Source organism: Mus pahari, chromosome 5 (genome assembly GCF_900095145.1).
Source record: "Mus pahari chromosome 5, PAHARI_EIJ_v1.1, whole genome shotgun sequence".
NCBI classification, from domain to species: Eukaryota; Metazoa; Chordata; class Mammalia; order Rodentia; family Muridae; genus Mus; species Mus pahari.
Genome location: NC_034594.1, coordinates 134,694,302 through 134,712,700, shown reverse-complemented (window position 1 = coordinate 134,712,700; position 18,399 = coordinate 134,694,302). Strand labels below are relative to the sequence as shown.

The window sequence follows — 18,399 nt, the reverse complement described above, 5'->3', positions numbered from 1 at the left end:
GGGGCTGTCCTAAAAGCTGTTACCTGTACATGGAATATGTTCTACGAGCTGGGCTGTCTGGTCTGGCCTCAGCAGGAGAAGAGAAGTACCTAGGGACTTGCAGAGACTTGAAGGGCCAGGTTGGAGGGGTTACTCAAGGGGGACCCCTGCTGCTCAGAGGAGAAGGGAATTGGGAAGGAGGAAGGGGGAAAGATTGTGGGAGGGAGTGACTGAGAGGGGAGCAGTGAGTGGGATGTAAAGTGAATAAGTAAAAAAGTAAAATTTAAAAAATTGATTGGAAAATTATAAGTAAGGGAAGGAAAATATTGAAATATTGGCAAATTTTTAATAGTAAAATTGTAAAAGTGCAGTAAAGTGTCACTGAAATAGTTCGAAATAATTGATAGATTTTGCTAATTCCAACAGTATTGATTCAATAGCTGCAGAAATCAAATATTAGGGAGATATACTTAGAAAAAAAAGTTTTTATTTTTATCAGGCAAAATATTCATTTAATATTCTGTTTTATAAAATTCTGTAGTGTTTTAGGCAAAGGAACACCCATAGATCAGTCAACAGTTGATTGTTCATGGTTTAAAGTAAATAGCTCAGGCTGGCCTTGACTTCTCAGTCCTCCTGTTTGCCCTCTTAGATACTGGGATTAAAAGCATGTGCCATTGTGCCCCATTTAAAAATAATTCTTGAAAACATTCTGTAGATCATCAAACATTCTTTCTTGGGCTTAGGTTATGAATCAACATTGTTATTAGAATTTAAATGTATGTTAAATCTATTAAATCACTGGATTATCATTTTTTCTTTCCTCATTTAGTGAAGTAGAAAAATCTGGTACTTTATCTATAGCCAAGCCGGGTGAAGTGGAGCAGCCTGAAGCTGACTGTGATGCTGGGGAGGCTCCTGATGCAGTGGAACAACCTGCTTTTGTCAGTTCACCAGAGAGGTGGGTATCAATAGTTCTTTTAACTGTGGTTCTTTTTTTATTATTATTATTATGATAGTGTCTTTTTGTGTAGACCACCCAGGCTAACATGGAACTTTATGGGTAATCCAGGCTTGCCTCAATCATAGGCTCCTCCTGCCTCAGCCTTCCAAATGCTGGGATTACAGACCTGCACTACCACATCAGATTAATAAGATTCTGTAATAAACACAATGTAATTTTTTTAAAAAGTTGTTTGGTGCAAGCTTCATTGCACTTTTATTACTGGAATTTTATCTCTTTGTGCTTCTCTTTAGGTGTTCTTGTGTGTGGTAATCATATTGTATGAAAATTTGCTATCCAGCTAAAATATGTTTAATATATCTTTTGCTTTCATATAGCCTTGTTGGCCAGCATATAGAGAATGTGTCATCTTCACACGGCAAAGAAAAAGTAACAAAATCAGAATTTGAATCAAAAGTTTCAGTGAGTGAACAAGACAGTGGTGATCCAAAGTCTGCATTGAACACTTCAGATACTTTAAAAAATGAGGTTAGTGTGTGACTTTGGCTGGCTAGTGTTCTGTTATGTAACTTACTTTAGTAGTGCAATCTTTTTTTTTTTTTTTTAAGATTTATTATATGTAAGTACACTGTAGCTGTCTTCATACACTCCAGAAGAGGGCGTCAGATCTTGTTACGGATGGTTATGAGCCACCATGTGGTTGCTGGGATTTGAACTCCAGACCTTTGGAAGAGCACTCGGGTGCTCTTACCCACTGAGCCATCTCTCCAGCCCTAGTAGTGCAATCTTGAAAAAAAATTGCTAAACATATTTCTTATAAAATTAGGGGCATTAGTCATAAAACTGAACTCTGCGTCTATGTATAGCAGGTAGTCACTTCATGATATTTTGACTAGTGTTTATGTATAAAGGTGTTCTGGAATGGATTCTCTGGGGTTTTATATATAATTACATGACTTTCTGCCCACCATCAGCTCTTTGGGACAATATAAGTAAAATCCTGCTTAAGCGGTGTTTTTGATCTATATAGATGCTACAACCATAAATTGAAGAATATTATTTAATTCAGTGAGAAAAAATACATGCTGCTCAGCTAGAAGATTTTAAGGGCACAGTTTTGGTTTCTTTACTTACATGCAAGGTACAACTGAATGCTAGACTACTGTCTTGAAACTATTCTTACAATAAAGATGGACTTTATTATAGTGAAGCAGTTGTCTTTATTCTTTGTGAAGAGCTTGGTAAAAAAAAAAAAAAATTCCAAGGAACCGTTTACCCAGCAATTTAGGATCCCCCTCTGGTAAGAAATAACTAAGTGAAAGATGTTTTTTATCAACTTGAAAGCAAAATAAATAGAATGAAAGAGTAATGTAAAACGCCAAGCACACCTTTTTATTTATTCCTTTTATATTCCTTTTAGTTTGAGATGTTCCGTTCTTTTTAATGAATTTTCACATGACCTTCCTAACTTATATTACAGAGCTTTATATATTCATAGGACTAACTTTGTGTGTCTGTGAGCTTCCTAGAAACACAGGAACTCAGTGTTTTGTAGTCTGGTATTATAGAAGAACTTATTTTAATTTCCCCAGCGGAACCAGATGAAGAGCTGTTAAGGTTCAGTTGTCAGATATCACACTCATAAGTAAAAGTAGGCAAGCATTAAAGCATGTCTCCTTTGGCAGCCAGCTTTGTCTTAAATTTACTTGTTCTCAACTGTTAACCAACTACAGTACCCAAGGCCTTAGACTGTGAGCCTGTGCTAATAGGTAGAAAAATGAAATTTCAATTAAAACTGTAATTACTTCCTGAACAAATTAATATCCCAAAAAGGTTGTCAGAAATAACACATGAGTATCCAGTTCAGAATAATTCTGCCTAGTTAAGTTCATGTAAACCAGTTTGCTTTCTAATACAAGTAGATCTTTGCAGCATCCATTATTTAAAAGATTTAGTTTTGTTTTGTTTTTGTAATGTACAGATAGTTGAACCATGAAATGAATAGGTAAGTAAATTATTCTGCTTAAGAAAAAAATAGTGTAGCTAGTTACAGCTCCTCTTCAGATAATGCTATCATGCATTTGGTGATTTTAAAAATGTTCATTTCAGGACAGTCTGTGATGACATCCATGCCTTCATGTAGCTTTTTTTTTTATTATTATTAAATGATATTAGATATTTTCTTTATTTACATTTCAAATGTTATCCCCTTTCCTGGCTTCTCTTCCAAAAACCCCCTCCCTCTCCTTCCTCCCCCTGCTCATCAACCCACCCACCCACCCACCCACTCCCACTTCCTGGCCCTGGCATTCCCCTACACTGGCAATGGAACATAGAGCCTTCACAGGACCAAGGGCCTCTCCTCCCATTGATGACCGACTAGGCCATCCTCTGCTGCATAGCTAGAGCCATGAGTCCCGCCTTGTGTACTCTTTAGTTGGTGGTTCATTTAGCTTTTTATTTGTCTTGTTAGCGCTTGATATAGTTATTCTCTTACAATTATTCATTTGAGGGATATTCATTTTTCTGATTACCCGATATTAGAAGTAGTGCTGTAGTATGCAATTATACACATTTTTACTGACATTGTACATGGTAAGGAATTAGTAGGTATGTACATCTTGCTAATACTTTTTTTTTTTTTTTTTTTTGGTTTTTCAAGACAGGGTTTCTCTCTGTAGTCCTAGCTGACCTGGAACTCACTCTGTAGACCAGGCTGGCCTCGAACTCAGAGATCCACCTGCCTCTGCCTCCCAAGTGCTAGGATTAATGCCCCACCACTGCCCAACTTTTTTAAAAATTTATTTATTGTTTTATGTATGTACACTCTAGCTGTATTTAGAAACTACAGAAGAGGGTGTCAGATTTCATTATCCATGGTTGTGAACAACCATGTGGTTGCTGGGATTTGAAATCAGGACCTTCAGAAGAGCAGTCAGTGCTCTTAACCGCTGAGCCATCTCTCCAGCCCCGTTAATACTGTATTTTAAGACTCCTTCAGCAATCTGATAGAATCCCCATGCTGCATTAGATACGTAACACTTTGCCCAGACTATCACACTATAACCACCATCAAATTGGTATTATTTATATCTCTGATTGTCATAGTTTCTTGTGAGCATTTTATGACTGCATTTTATTTTTTGTTAAATGTATTGCTTCTACTCCTTTTGCTGCTATTAATTTTCAGTTAATTTTTACACTCACTCGTTTGTTAGTTGAATACACTCAAGGCTTGTTTCACCCAGCTTACTGTCTTCATTTTATTTTTAAATTTTGTATAACAAGTGCACCAAAGTTTTAAAAGTGCAGTCCATACATCCATTTTTTTTCTTCTTTTGTAAATTCTTTTGCTAGCATGTAACACAATTTCTGTATGCTTTTAAAGCATAAGGTCTTGGGGCTTTTAAAATAACATTTTAAATATCTACTTTAAAACTTTTATGCATATGATACTTGTTACTGATTTTTTTAAAAGCAATATGCTACATCTAAAATTACTATTTTAATAAGTAAGTATATTTAAGGTGGTTGTACTGTAAGTGTACACACACTTTTTCTCTGAGTAGTCAATTTAAGATATAGAATTCTGTTTGTTTTGTTTTTAAAATAAGTTATGTTTATATTACTAACATAATTTTGTGGTATTTAAAGTTTTTATGTTAACTTGAATTTTTAAATAGATCAGTATTTCATTTTAAATAGTATTCATTATAAAATTAAATTTTTATTTGGTGCTAAAGAAGAATGTGTGCTCACCTTCAGTATTAATTTTTTTGGGGGGTGCATTTCTTTCAGAGCTCTGATTATACAAAACCAGGAGAAACTGACCCTACAGCTGTCACAAGTCCTAAAGATCCAGAAGATATACCAACATTTGATGAGTGGAAGAAGAAAGTTATGGAAGTAGAAAAAGAAAAAAGTAAGAAAGCATTGGGATTCTTTCAATTTTTTTAAAAAAATATTTTTTGGGGGGTGGTTTAAATATGTGTTTTCTCTTTCTAATTATAAAACAACCTTTCTAAAAACTTGATCAGAGATTTACCACATTGCTGCTGATTACACTGCCATTTACTGGTGGGATACAGTTTTAATTTTAATTAAAATCTATTGTTAGAAGTTATCTACTGATAATAAAATAAGAAAGAGTAATAATATCACTCCCAATATATGGGGAAAGTCTTGGACATGGAAAGGTCAGTCAGAAAGCTTTAAATCTTTTGCATAATAATTCTGAGATAAGAATTCTTGATGTTGGGATTCAAAGAAGAAATAATAAAACATAAACCAACAAGGCTGTACTCTCATGGTAAATCTTTTTGTTCTGTTATTAGACGTACCTTAGGAAATGTGAATTTTTATTCCAGGTGTTTTAAAACATTTTGAACTTCTAGTTTGTTAGTTTTGAGATAGTATGTAACTTTTGTTGGCCTTGATGTAACTGTGAATACTGGTTGGCTTCAAACTCATGCCAATCCTCTTTGTGTGGCATCTCAAATGCTGGGATTATGAGCATGTGCCAACATGTCTGGCTTGGATTTCTCGTGTATTTTAAAGCTATGTTTTTAGGAATTAAAACCTATTCCTTTCTGTAAAGTGCCTGTTACTTTTGAGATGATTGTGTTGCTAGGGGCCAAGGATGCACTTTCAATCATAATCATCATATATATGTTCATAATAAGGTTTGTCTACAGGTCACTCATTGCATCCGTCTTCTAATGGAGGTCCACATGCCACAAAAAAGGTCCAGAAAAATAGAAATAATTATGCCTCTGTGGAGTGTGGTGCCAAAATTTTGGCAGCTAATCCGGAAGCCAAGGTACTTTTATTTTTTTATTTTTTTAAAGAAAATATAAGAAACTAGTGACTTTATTAAAAGCAGACAGTGGTTGACAGTAACTGTTACAATGTAAATTATTTTTTAACTTTATTAATTAATATGAGATTATGCTTTTAAACATTTTATAATGTCAAATTTTTGTTACATTGATCACATTACAGCTTTAAAAATCATTTAATCTATGGAACTTTAAAAATAGCTCATGGAAAGTTATTTTCCTTTATAATGGCATTGTAAGTGTTAATAGGACAAATTGATATAATGCTAGTTTAATGCTGTAGCCTTAACTGGTAAATTTTAATTATTTAGTTTATTTTTTCCCCATGTGTAGTCTATCTTAGGCTCATTTTAAAAGTCAAAGAACAGGAATTCCACAAAATTTTAGAATTGAAATATTTTTAAACTGCTTCTCTTTATTTTCTTTGCCTCTTGAAATAGAGCACATCTGCTATTCTTATAGAAAATATGGACCTTTATATGCTGAATCCTTGCAGCACTAAAATTTGGTAAGTAAATAAAAATTTACAAAATATATTTTATACATGAACATCTTTATTGGGGTAAGATTGATATATCTGTGTAATTTAATAAGCATTTATGATTGATCAATATTGATATTACTCCCAAATTAAGAACAAGATGCCTTTTCTTTTAAGGAGATAGAAATGTTAGTAGTGACAGGTCTGGTCAGAAGTACTGTTGGACAGGTTGTCTACAAAGAGAATAAAAAGGAGAATTCTTAAAAGAGGTCGTTTCTGGGCTGAATCTTAAAGGTTAAAGGGCACATAGGAATTAGCAGATGATGGAGTCACCGCGTTTTAATAGGACCATATTTCTTCTGGATGATTATGTAGAGGCAGTTTAGTTGTGACAAGAAGGTAGAGTGGTGAGATGATGAGGTTGGAGCATTAATCTAGCTGTCTAGCTACAGTCAGACCATTTGGTACTGTATATACTCAGCTTGACAGTGTGCTTGCCTCTGCCTCTCTCTCTCTCTCTCTCTCTCTCTCTCTCTCTCTCTCTCTCCCTCCCTCCCTCCCTCCCTCCCTCCCTCTCTCTCTCTCTCTCTCTCTCTCCCTCTCTCTCTCTCTCTCTCTCTCCCCCCCTCCCTCCCTCCCTCCCTCCCTCCCTCTACACACACACATACACACATTTGCATGATGTGCTTGTATGTGGGAGTACATGTTTGCTTTTGTGGATGGAGGCCTGATGTATCTTCTTTGATCACTCTTCACTTTCCATGTTGAGGCAGGGTCTCTCAACTGAGCCCAGAGTTTGCTGATCCCCCTAGTCTAGTTAGCTGGCTTGCTCCAGGAGTTTTCTGGGGTCACTGGCAGCTGTTACCCTCACTCAGCTTTTACCTTGGTGCTGGGGATCTAAATAGTTGTCCTCAAACTTGCCTAACAGTTTTACAGTTTGCAAGTTTTGTTTTAAAGACAGGTAGGCTAACATTTAAAAAGACATGACATTATCTCATTAGCATTTCAAGAAAGCTTATCTTCAAAGAATGACCTCTACAAGAAATTTCAGTTGCAGCAGAGAAATGAGGTGGAAGACTATTGTCATAGCTTCAGTCTGAAATCATAACCTTGAGCTAAATAATTTCAGTTTGAGTATGGAAGAGAGGAATATATCTGAAAGAGATTTAAACAGGTAAAAAATGACAGCACTCAGTAATTACGAATATAGAAGAGAAAGACATCTAAGAAATACTCTCTTACTTTGGTTTCACTGCTTTATGAATACTGAAGATAGGAACAATTTATGGGGGAGTTAATACATTTTTATTACACTGTTTTATTGTTCAAAAGTTCATGTTTAAAAGCCAGTTGAGGGAGCTAGCGACCTAGCTCAGAGGTTAGGAGTGCTTACTGTATTTTCAGAAAACCCAGGTTTGGTTTCCACAATTTAGTCTTACAGATCTTCATATCTAGTAGGGCAAATTTTTGTACATTAGGACTTGTGATTTTTTTATTTTTTATTTTGGTACCTCTGATTGATTACTATTGTTTTTAGACTTTTCTTGTTTCATTCCTGATTTTCATATGGAGATTTTATTTGAGAATGTTTTGAATCTTTAAATGACAGATACTGAGTTTTATTCCCAGTAAAATAAGGTTCATCCTTTTTGTTTAACATACTTAACCTTTTTCCATGTATCTTTTCTGAAATGTATTCCTCAGCAGTTTTTTTTATTACTATTGTAAGCACCTCTTTCAAACTGTTATATAAAGAGGTGCATTTGACTTATACATTTATATGTATTTATATATATGTAATGCAGAGAGAGACATCTACCTCCTTGTATTTTTTATTGATAATTAAGAAACCAAGTGGCTTCTCTGTGTGGGAATTCTATATAGTGTTCCTATAAAATAATACTTCAAAAATTTCTAATTCTCCTTATCACATTTTACCTTTTTATTAACATGGTGATTCATCCTTGAAAATTGTCAAATAAAAGAATGACATTTTCAACTCATGTATTTTAAAGACAGTGCTGCTAACTTTGCACCTTTATTATTATTTTTACGTTTTTGATGTCTTAGTGGTGTTTTGCCTGCATTTATGTCTTTGTACCACATATGTATTAGGTGTCCTAAGTAAGGCCAGAAGAGGCATTAGATCTCCCAGAACTGGAGTTAACCTGAAAGTTATAGTTGACAGTTGTGGTTACAACCCATTATCTAAAGCCGTAAAACAAAGTCTGTGATAGAAAGCCATATTGTAGCTACAGCTTAGAAGGTTCTATTATTAAAAGAAGAAAAAAATGTGAAATACTCAATTACTATCTGTAAAGTGATTCTGTAGAGACAAAATCCTTTGCAGTTTGGTGTGAGGACAGATGTACTGAAGTATCTGAGCCAGAGTAAGCATTCGATAAACGTTCCTGGGATCTCTGCTTCACCTTTCTCTGAAGCCTGATTGTTCGTTCGTTTGTTTTACCTTTTTCTGGAACTTAGTTCTGTTTTTCTCCAAAATTAGGCAGTTACTTTTATGTCTTTGATTTCATTCAGCTCTGGCAGTATCACTCAGCATTTCAAGAAAGCACTTGTCAAGCATGATGACCTGAGTTCAGACTCAACATAGTGAAAGGGGAGACCTACCTCTCCTTCCTGCAAGTTGCCTTTGAACTGCCACACACATATGCACACTGAATGAATGAATGAATGAAAATTAAATTACATTTGATGAAAAAATTATTTAAAACAGATTGGAATGTTATCCATGAGTTTCTTTTTTCATAAATGTGATGTTATATGCAGTTTTTGTGTAACATACTATTATTATGATACTTTTTTCCTAAGTGGTCATAATGTGACAACATCTTACCACTAGTAGGGCTCGCACATAATTTTCTTTTCCTTCCTTCCTCCCTCCCTCCCTCCCTCCCTCCCTCCCTCCCTCCCTTTCTCTCTTTTTTTTGTCTTTAAGTGATAGGAATTGAACCATGGACCCTAATCTTAAAGGGCATTAGTTGTTTCATTATCTGGAAAGACAATTTTTAATCCTTTTGGATAAATATTTAAATTGACATTTTTGCTTTTTCTTAGTAACCTTTGCAAAATGTTAATACAGGGGTGGTTATTTGGGACAGTTGTTGCCATCAGATAATTTTAAAGAGATATTTTATAGTAGCTATGTATAAAGATTCTTATCAGTATATAACATCACAGGATGCTTTTAGTAAGACCATTTCATTAATAGAAAAGAACATCATAGGAGCAAACATCAATGTTCTTAATTCTCACTGGGTGATGCTTGTCCCCATCAAGGCGTTTTATCAGTGGATATATTAGATTGCAAACACTACTCCTGTTACATTTTGGTAATTTTTAAATGTCTAATTTATACAGATGTTTTAATATGAACTGCTTTGGTTAGCTTATATAAATAATTGTCTTATTTTCTTTTTGAAGGTTTGTTATTGAACTTTGTGAGCCAATTCAAGTGAAACAATTTGATATTGCAAATTATGAATTATTTTCTTCTACTCCCAAAGACTTTCTGGTTTCTATCAGTGACAGGTAAATTCTTAAAACTCTTTTCTATAAAGCCCATGATAGAATTTCGGAGTAAAAATTAAGCTCACATGCCAATCTGTTGTCTTCTATCATTTTAGTTTATAATAGCAGTTTGTGATAGCATTTGAATTATAGGCTTTTGCTAATCACTTAGCTCTTGTAATACTTAAAAATCACAAGTATGCTATGTTATTCCCTTATAAACTGAAGAAACAGGATTAGCTTATATAAGTCACATGGTTTAGTATTGGGGAGAAACAAGATTCCAATCTAGAATTATGTGACTTCACAGTTATTTTAATCATTATGCTTGTGGTTCCTGAGAGTTCTTTTAAATGTATTAAAAATATGCATATATTATGTAAGTGCTTCATTTTATATCACTATGTTTTTGGTGAAGCATTTAAAAAACTTTTTACTTGCATGATTATGGAAAAAGTAAATAAGGAAGTCAGAAAGAAAATCAACCATATTCTTTTCTTGGCAACCCTAAATTTATCATTCTTAGCATTTTAATAATATTCTTTTCAGCTTTTCCTTTTTAATCTTTTATTCTACTAAAATGAGTATCTTTTTATTTCTTGTATCCTGGAAATATTTTGCCTAAAGCATAGCAATTTTAATTATAATTTAATTTTATTCCACAATGGAGGTGTTTACTTTTATATGAGTGTGTCCTAGAGGATGTTGTTTAGTGTGTCCTAGAGGATGCTGTGACTTCCCTGTGCTGCTGTCAATTGATGGCAATTCCAGTGGTCTTTCAGTGGTCTTCCTCTCCCTCAGAGTCATCTTCATATCTATATGGCTTTTGAAACCAGTTCTCAAAATGTATTGAGAATTCCATCTACTATTTTGATACTAACCTTTTTTTCCAGAATATCCCCCTAATATTGAACAATGTTAGATGGTAATATATGGCACTGAAAATTAAAGTATTCATGTTTTTTAAAGAGAAGGGATAACTCATTAATTTGGGCTCTTTAAGTATTACAAACAATAACAGGTTTGAAGTTGAATCCTAAATTTCCTTTTAAGGAATTAGCTATGGAAGATGTCTATTTAAATATGGTAATGTGTTTTCTAACCTGCTTTCTACTAGTGCTGTATTCATGCCTTTCCTCATCACCTTCCCCTCACTGCTTGTGTATAACAGTCTCCCGGTGTCTCATGGGTTACTTTTTTTGCCTAAATCCTTGCTCCTGCTTTTCTTTTTCCCAGTCTTCTGTTTGTTAATGTGATTTTTCAAGTAACTCTTTCCCAGTGAAGTGGAACTCAAGGCCTGTCTTATTTAAATGAGAAGAAAAACTGTACATGATACATTTATTTTTACATTTTTAGATATCCCACAAATAAATGGATTAAGCTGGGTACTTTCCATGGTAGAGATGAGCGGAATGTCCAAAGTTTTCCCCTGGATGAACAGATGTATGCAAAATACGTGAAGGTAATCTTTATACATATAGGACTATGTTCTGTAATGAAACTATTCTAGTTATCTACCCTACTCACTTAGGAATTAGAGAAACTTAAGAGTCCTAGCATAACACTAATTAAATATTTCTTACTGGGCTATTTTATTTTATAGACAACTGTTGTTCTGGCATTTTTATATTCTTGGTAATCTAGACCAAACTATTTTAACAAACACCAAGTTATAAGTCTTGTTTTTGAGTTTTGCTTTTTTTGTTGTTGTTGTTGAGGCAGAGCCTCATGTAGCCCACCCTGGCCTAACTCACCAGGTGCTGGTGCCTCTGTGTGTGAAGTTCAGTCATGCAGTACCATGCTCAGCATGCCTTAGACTGTAAATTGTCATCCACCTGGTATTGTGTTCTATTCTGAAACTTTAAACACTGTTGCCATTGAAATCTTTTAAGTAGGTGTGATTTTTTTTTTGATTTGTTAAAATCTTATTCCTAGATTATTGATTTATTTTTATTATAGCTTTCCCTTTTTATAATTAAATGAAACAGGCCCATTTAGCAGTTTCAGATAAAATATTAGACACTTTAAATATTTCCATTGCTTACTTTACCAACTATCTCGAGTTGAATTTAAATAATCTATGGAAGTTTCTGTGCCTCTTTCCTGAACCTGTTTTCTTTAATAGAAAATAATGAACACATCTTAAAGTACCATGCTGTCAATAATAAGACCTTTTGAAATTGCAGAACTTCTAATTTCTGTGCTTTCTTTAAGTTGTAAGAACTTATACCTACTTGATTTTGTCTTCTGGGATTTTACTCTCTCTTTTTAAAGCATGAATTAAATTGATTTCTACAAATGGGTAAACTTGTAGTATTCCTAATTTCAGTATGGAAGTTCTAGATTCTATATTGAAAATGCAGTTGGCATTCTTAGTGTAAAACTGCCACATAAAGCTCCTGCTCGTTTGCTTTGTGAACAGAAACCATAGAATGTTTATGAACTGCCTTTTTTTTTTTTTTTTTTTGAAAAACCCTCTTTAGTATAGACATGTCTAAAAGCCACTTGCTTATAGTAATGAATGCTATATATGCATGCAAATTCTTACCTGGGTATCTGTTCACCTAAAGTAACTAAATACAAATATACAAGTTACTTTTTAAAACTTGCATTTTATAAGTAAAGCATCTTTCAGGTGTATTAGTTATATTTGAAATAATAGAATACCAGAATTTATGCCTTCCCTGAAACACATTGGATATAATGTTTTAAAACCACAAGAAAAACTTAATAAATTAATTTGTTTATTAATATATACATTTATCTTTATACATGGCAGTAATACTTAAGACATGGTTTCTAGAAACCATCAGTTAGGAATCCTTTTTTATTTAACAGATGGAAAGCAACTGCATTTAAAGATTATTCTACTTTATTAGCTTAAAGCTAATCTATTACATGTATTTAGGTTGTGCTTTTCAGTTGTTATGGTAAAAATTGGAAATTAGGGCTTTTGGACCTGCAAAGAATTCGGAGTGCTACAAGGTTCCCTGCGCTCTAGCGAGTTGCTTCTGCACTGCGTACATGTGGGTTGCGATACTTTGTTACTGACAGCACCTGATCCAGACTTTGCAACTGATTCCTTTTTCTTTTCCTTTCTCCTGCTTCAGATGTTCATCAAGTACATAAAGGTTAGCAACCTTCTCTTTTGCAATATTGAATAACAGACCATGACCTATTAATGCATTTCAAAGATAAAAAGCAGTCCCAATGCTTTATAAGTACTGATTTTGGGGGCAGTGATTGTGTTTTTAGAAACGCTGTACTGAGAAGCCTGAGGGTGTTCACCTTAGGATGCCCCACGGCTTCCGGTTCACAGGCTTCTGTTTTTCAGGTGGAGCTGCTATCACATTTTGGATCAGAGCACTTTTGTCCTTTAAGTCTAATAAGGTAATACAAAACAAATATTTCCTGCTGCTTATCTTACAAGGGATATAGAAAACCTTAATGTTTTTAAAGAGAGAATTTTCTCATATGTGAAGTTATTGCTGTGGAATGTGTTTTGAAAAAAATGTCAAGATAGTCTGAAATGAAACATAAACCTTTTATTTTCTATGTTCTTGTTAGCTTACTTTGTTTTATTGTGTTGATAATGCATAGAAGCACAGATTGATAGGAAATCAGTCATTATATTTCTAAATTCTTTAATTGTATTTATTGAAGTAGTGAATGAATAGATGTGAGAAATATTATTTTGAAGGGCAAAAGCTAGTGGCCCATAAAACATTACCCTAATTAATGTGACATTTTTGCTCATGTATTATGAAGAGATGAGCCTTAGTAACTTGTACTGTAATGAAATTGTTACTAGGGTTTTCGGTACTAGCATGGTAGAAGAATATGAAGAAATTGCTGACTCGCAGTATCAGTCAGAACGCCAGGAACTATTTGATGAGGACTATGGTAAGTGATTTAAAAAGGTGACTATCAGGAATTAATTGATTAATTAATTTTGATGCTCTAATATTAATGGGTGAATCATAGATGTTTTAAAATGTATTTTCGTCGGGCAGTGATGGCACATGCCTTTCTTTAATCCCAGCACTTGGGAGGCAGAGGCAGGCGGATTTCTGAGTTCGAGGCCAGCCTGGTCTACAAAGTGAGTTCCAGGACAGCCAGGGATATACAGAGAAACCCTGTCTCGAAAAAACCAAAAGTATTTTCTAGAGTGAGTGCTTTGTAACTTAAATTGTTTCCCAAACCTGTTCGTGAGTTCTTTGTAACTGGAACTCTTCTTTTGTAATACCAATGCTGTAAATTATGAGTATATCTCAATTTTGGGTCCAAGAATCTGTTAAACTCAGAAGATAAAAATATTGATTCTATTGATTTGCCTTGAGCCTGGAGCAAGTACATGAAGACCTGAGTCTTTTAAAAGATCCTTGAGTCTGAAGGGAGGGGGGAAGTTTTATGCTGGTTTCTTTATTTGATCAAAATGGTATAAACCATAACTTTAAGAATTAAAGTTTTTTTTTTTGTCATTTTCCTACCAAAAATACAAAGATATCTGCTAAAGTTTGGGAAAATGTATAGTTTAATATTTTTGGTTAGCATTAATATATTGTCTTTTTTTTAACTTATTAGATATTTTCTTCATTTACATTTCAAATGCTATCCCGAATGTCCCCTATACCCTCTCCCCACCCTGCTCCCCTGCCCACCCACTCTCACTTCTTGGCCCTGGCATTCCCCTGTATGGGGCATATAAAGTTGGCAAGACCAAGGGGCCTCTCTTCCCAACGATGGCTGACTAGGCCATCTTCTGCTATATATGCAGCTAGAGAAACGAGCTCTAGGGGTACTGACTAGTTCATATTGTTGTTTCACCTATAGGGTTGCAGACCCTTTCATTTCCTTGGGTAATATATTGTCCTTGATTTACACCTGTAAGGCTTCTGAACCTCTTTATGTAAATGTCTTTTAGGTTTATAGTTAATGTTTACTATACAATGTTTTATATGTCAGTTAACTGAAAAAATAAAGGAACTTTTAAATGCTGTTATTGGAAATAATTTTTATCAAAAATTGTTTTCTTCTCTTAAAACAGATTATCCCCTGGATTATAATACTGTGGAGGATAAATCTTCAAAAAATCTTCTTGGTTCTGCTACAAGTGAGTATTTGGGGGTTTCCTATTTATGCTGCTAAAGTCTCTGTCTTTCTTGCTCTCTTTCTGACAGGCTGTTTGTTATAGCATAGTTTAGGATGCTTGTGCTCCCAATCTTGACCTGTGTTAGCTTTGAAAGGTGCTTATGTGGAAATGGAATACAGTTGGTATAAAGGAGGGAAATCTAAGCATGGGATGGAATCAGATTTTACGGTATAATCTCTTTGCAGTAAAGATAGGCCTATGAATTTCTTGGGGAAAAATTAAGGAGGCATCACAAGTAAATTCGTTGTGAATGAGGGCTTGGTAATCTGTGCATATGCCTAGTTTTCTGTTTAACGGTAAAATATCAAATCTGTTTCCAGAATGCACCAATAACAGTATCAATACAATACACTGTTGAAAATGAAAAGGTGACTAAGATACCTACTTGGTGGTTTAGTTGTTGTTCTCCCAAACTAGTGTGAATATAGGGGTAGACTGGCTAAAGGCAATTCTGGAAAAGCACTGCCCAACTGGAACATTATTTTTCTGTTAATACAAAATTAAGAACATTTTCTTTGTATTTAGAGATTAATAACTAAATAACTAGAGGACATATAAGCGTGTGAATACAAACTGTCTCTCAACATGTATATGCATGTTTAGTTTAGTCACTTTCTTTTTATTGTCTCTTTTCTCCATCTCTTTTCTTCTCCATGGAGAATTAAAGGTTCTAGCAGCCTCCTAGGGATGAGAATAAGAGTGTTAAAAATACCTGCTAGAGGAGAACTCGTTAAATAATGCTCACTTCTTATTAGTTCATTATACTTCATTTATATTCACTGACTTTGTTTTCTTTCATATGTCAGGAAAGCACTGTAGCACTCAGCTACAACCCAATCCCCTTTTGCTAATTTTTGGCTTTTTAAATATGAGCAATGCTTTCAGTTAGGACCTGTTGTTATTTTTATTGCTGATATGAAAATAGTGCTGTGGGACAAGATGAGATTGTATGTTATGTATCTGGATTTTGCTATTACTAAGTATGTATTTTTGTATGTTGTATAATTATTATTCTTAATGACGTTCAGCTAGTTCTAAGGAAACGCTTTTTTCTTTTCTTTTTATACATGGAATTAGATTCAGACTAAAATATCTTTAGCTTCTGATGGTTACCAGAAAAGAAAGGACACAAAAGGGAGGTAGTTTCTTACTATAGATTTAGATAAGGGAAAGTCCTATTAATATTCTGCATTTTACTTTTTCTTCCTATGGGATTACTTGGTAGATGCCATTAAAACAATTACATGCCAGTGTAGGACATTTCCCTACTTGTAGTCTTTTCTCTGACCATATACTTTTGTATAATATATACAAAGGATTACTCTAGTCCCAATATTTTTTTGTCTCTCACCTTGAGAAATATGTTTCTTGCTAACACTTTTTTCTTCTTTTTTTTCTTTTATGGGGTTTGATGGGCATATTGAAAGAATTTGCATAGTGAAATGATAGGGACAGGGAGATGTTACTTGATAGTATGGAAAATAGATTTTGAAATGACATATACCTCTTTTTTTATGATACATTTTTCCATTTATTTATTTACTTATTTATTGAAATACCTCTTAAGGTTTCAAAACAAGAGGTGGTGAGAAGGAAGCATTACTTTGCTGTCATGAAGTTTACTGATCTGACCTATATAGTCTTCTGAAAAGTTAATGGTTGCTTTTGAACCTGACTTAGCCACATTTTCTAAGATAGGATAACTAATAATGTACGGAATGTGTATAGAATTAGTCTAAATAACCAGTGTTTGAACATAGAATGTCCACATTTGGCAGTTCAAAATGAGCTTCAGATTGGGCTCCTTTGGAACCCAGCATTTTAGTTCTGGAAAGCAGATCTAGGGCTTTTCATATGCTAGGCAGGTACTTTGTTACTGCACTGTTCTGTTCCCACTTTTTAGGTGTTTGAAACATATGTGTAGGTCAGGTAGCTTCAGACTTACCCTCTTGCCTCTACTTCCTAAGTGTAGTGATTAGAGGTGTGTACCCAAACAAACTTTTCCCTTTTTAAAATTGTGTGCATAGTCTCTACAGAATTTTTGTAATTTTAATCTTAATAAAAACTTCTTTTCCCTTTTTCTATTGGGAACATATTTAGTATCTCTTAATTGATATTCTTGGAGCCAGAAGTATTTGACAGTATTTATTTCAGAATAGTTGCATATGCATAATGAGGCATCTTGAGTATGAGATGTAAGTTTAAATGTGAAATTCTCTTGTTTCATAATGTATACACATAGCTTGAAGGTGTGTTTAAATTTTATTTTATATTTTACTTATTGACTTTGTATGCTTGAAGATAATTATATACTGTATTTTTAGTGTGTCTGAATTTTGACTTGTGATCTATCCTATGAGGTCATATTTACAATTTTCTACTTGTGGAACCGTTAGTGCTCAAAAAGTATGTTTTGGAGCATTTTGGCTTTCATGTCAGGTGTTAGAGTTATGTAGATTTTTAGAGTAGTTTTTTTTTTAGAGTTTTATAGCTTAACCTATAGTTAGTATTCACAGGAAGTATATATTGCTAGAATGTATACATACATACATACATAAATGCATACATACATACTCTGTACCTAGACATACTTGTTCCTGTGTAATTTCACTATCACTGAAGGAGATACATCTGTCTTACAGCAGCATGTGTGCGTGCCTGTTCAGACTTCTGACTCCTGCTTAGATTCTTGAACTAAAACATGTGAATCTTTTTTTTTCAATAGGAATTCTCCCTACCATTTCTATTTCACTTGGATTTTGTCTTGTGGATTTTTCAGATGGCTATCTACTTTGATATTCTTATAAGTTTGTCTTTTCTCTTAGTTACATGTTTAAGACAAAATGCAGTTTTTAAATCAACATATTTTTAGAAAAATATATATGTAGTATGTGGTCCTACAAATAGAAAGTAAAAATGATTATTCAGGGGGAGCTGAGAGCACATAGAAGAGGCCGTGTTTTGGTTGGTTTATCTTGATATATTGAAACATGGACAAAATCTCCATCGCAGCATCCTAGACAACTTTTGTTTTCTGTTTCCAAAGTGCCATCGTTGTACTGAAAGATTCAACCATAACATAAAGATGTTTGGTCCCTAGGAGTCTTTCATTCCAAAGGAGTAATGTGAGATGAGTAACTTTGTCCACTCAGAGAAATGAGGGAATATTTACTCTAGTGTGGAGTTGTGGTTGACATTACTACTTTACCCGTTAGGGTTTTAGTGACTGTGGTGATAAGCTGACCCACATTTGGCTGTGCATGAAGAACAGTAAGAATAGACTGTTCACAAAGTTGCTTTGTCTCAAAAAAAAAAAAGTTCTATGAATTTAAGGAAATTGTTTCTTTTCATTAAATGAACTGAGAAAATAGAAATCTTTCAATTTTTTTTTTTTTTTTTTTTTTGGTTTTTCGAGACAGGGTTTCTCTGTATAGCCCTGGCTGTCCTGGAACTCACT

General features: G+C 34.1%; 1 protein-coding gene across 7 annotated transcripts in view; it reads left to right on the top strand.

The window, feature by feature from the left end:
- Suco (SUN domain containing ossification factor) overlaps positions 1-18,399 on the top strand; it is a 57,443-nt gene that overhangs the window by 15,372 nt on the left and 23,672 nt on the right. For 3 of the 7 annotated variants that reach the window (XR_003843874.1, XM_029538634.1, XM_021197946.2), the window contains exons 5-15: positions 812-940; positions 1,321-1,471; positions 4,742-4,865; positions 5,626-5,762; positions 6,222-6,289; positions 9,704-9,811; positions 11,147-11,252; positions 12,901-12,921; positions 13,125-13,180; positions 13,602-13,693; positions 14,838-14,903. Coding sequence is in view for 6 of the 7 variants with exons in the window: in XM_029538634.1 (XP_029394494.1) it covers positions 812-940; positions 1,321-1,471; positions 4,742-4,865; positions 5,626-5,762; positions 6,222-6,289; positions 9,704-9,811; positions 11,147-11,252; positions 12,901-12,921; positions 13,125-13,180; positions 13,602-13,693; positions 14,838-14,903 (1,058 nt within the window). In the remaining variant the exon portion in view is untranslated. The remainder of the gene's footprint in view (positions 1-811; positions 941-1,320; positions 1,472-4,741; positions 4,866-5,625; positions 5,763-6,221; positions 6,290-9,703; positions 9,812-11,146; positions 11,253-12,900; positions 12,922-13,124; positions 13,181-13,601; positions 13,694-14,837; positions 14,904-18,399) is intronic. The other 4 variants (XM_021197945.2, XM_021197944.2, XM_029538637.1 and 1 more) reach the window with 3 other exon arrangements.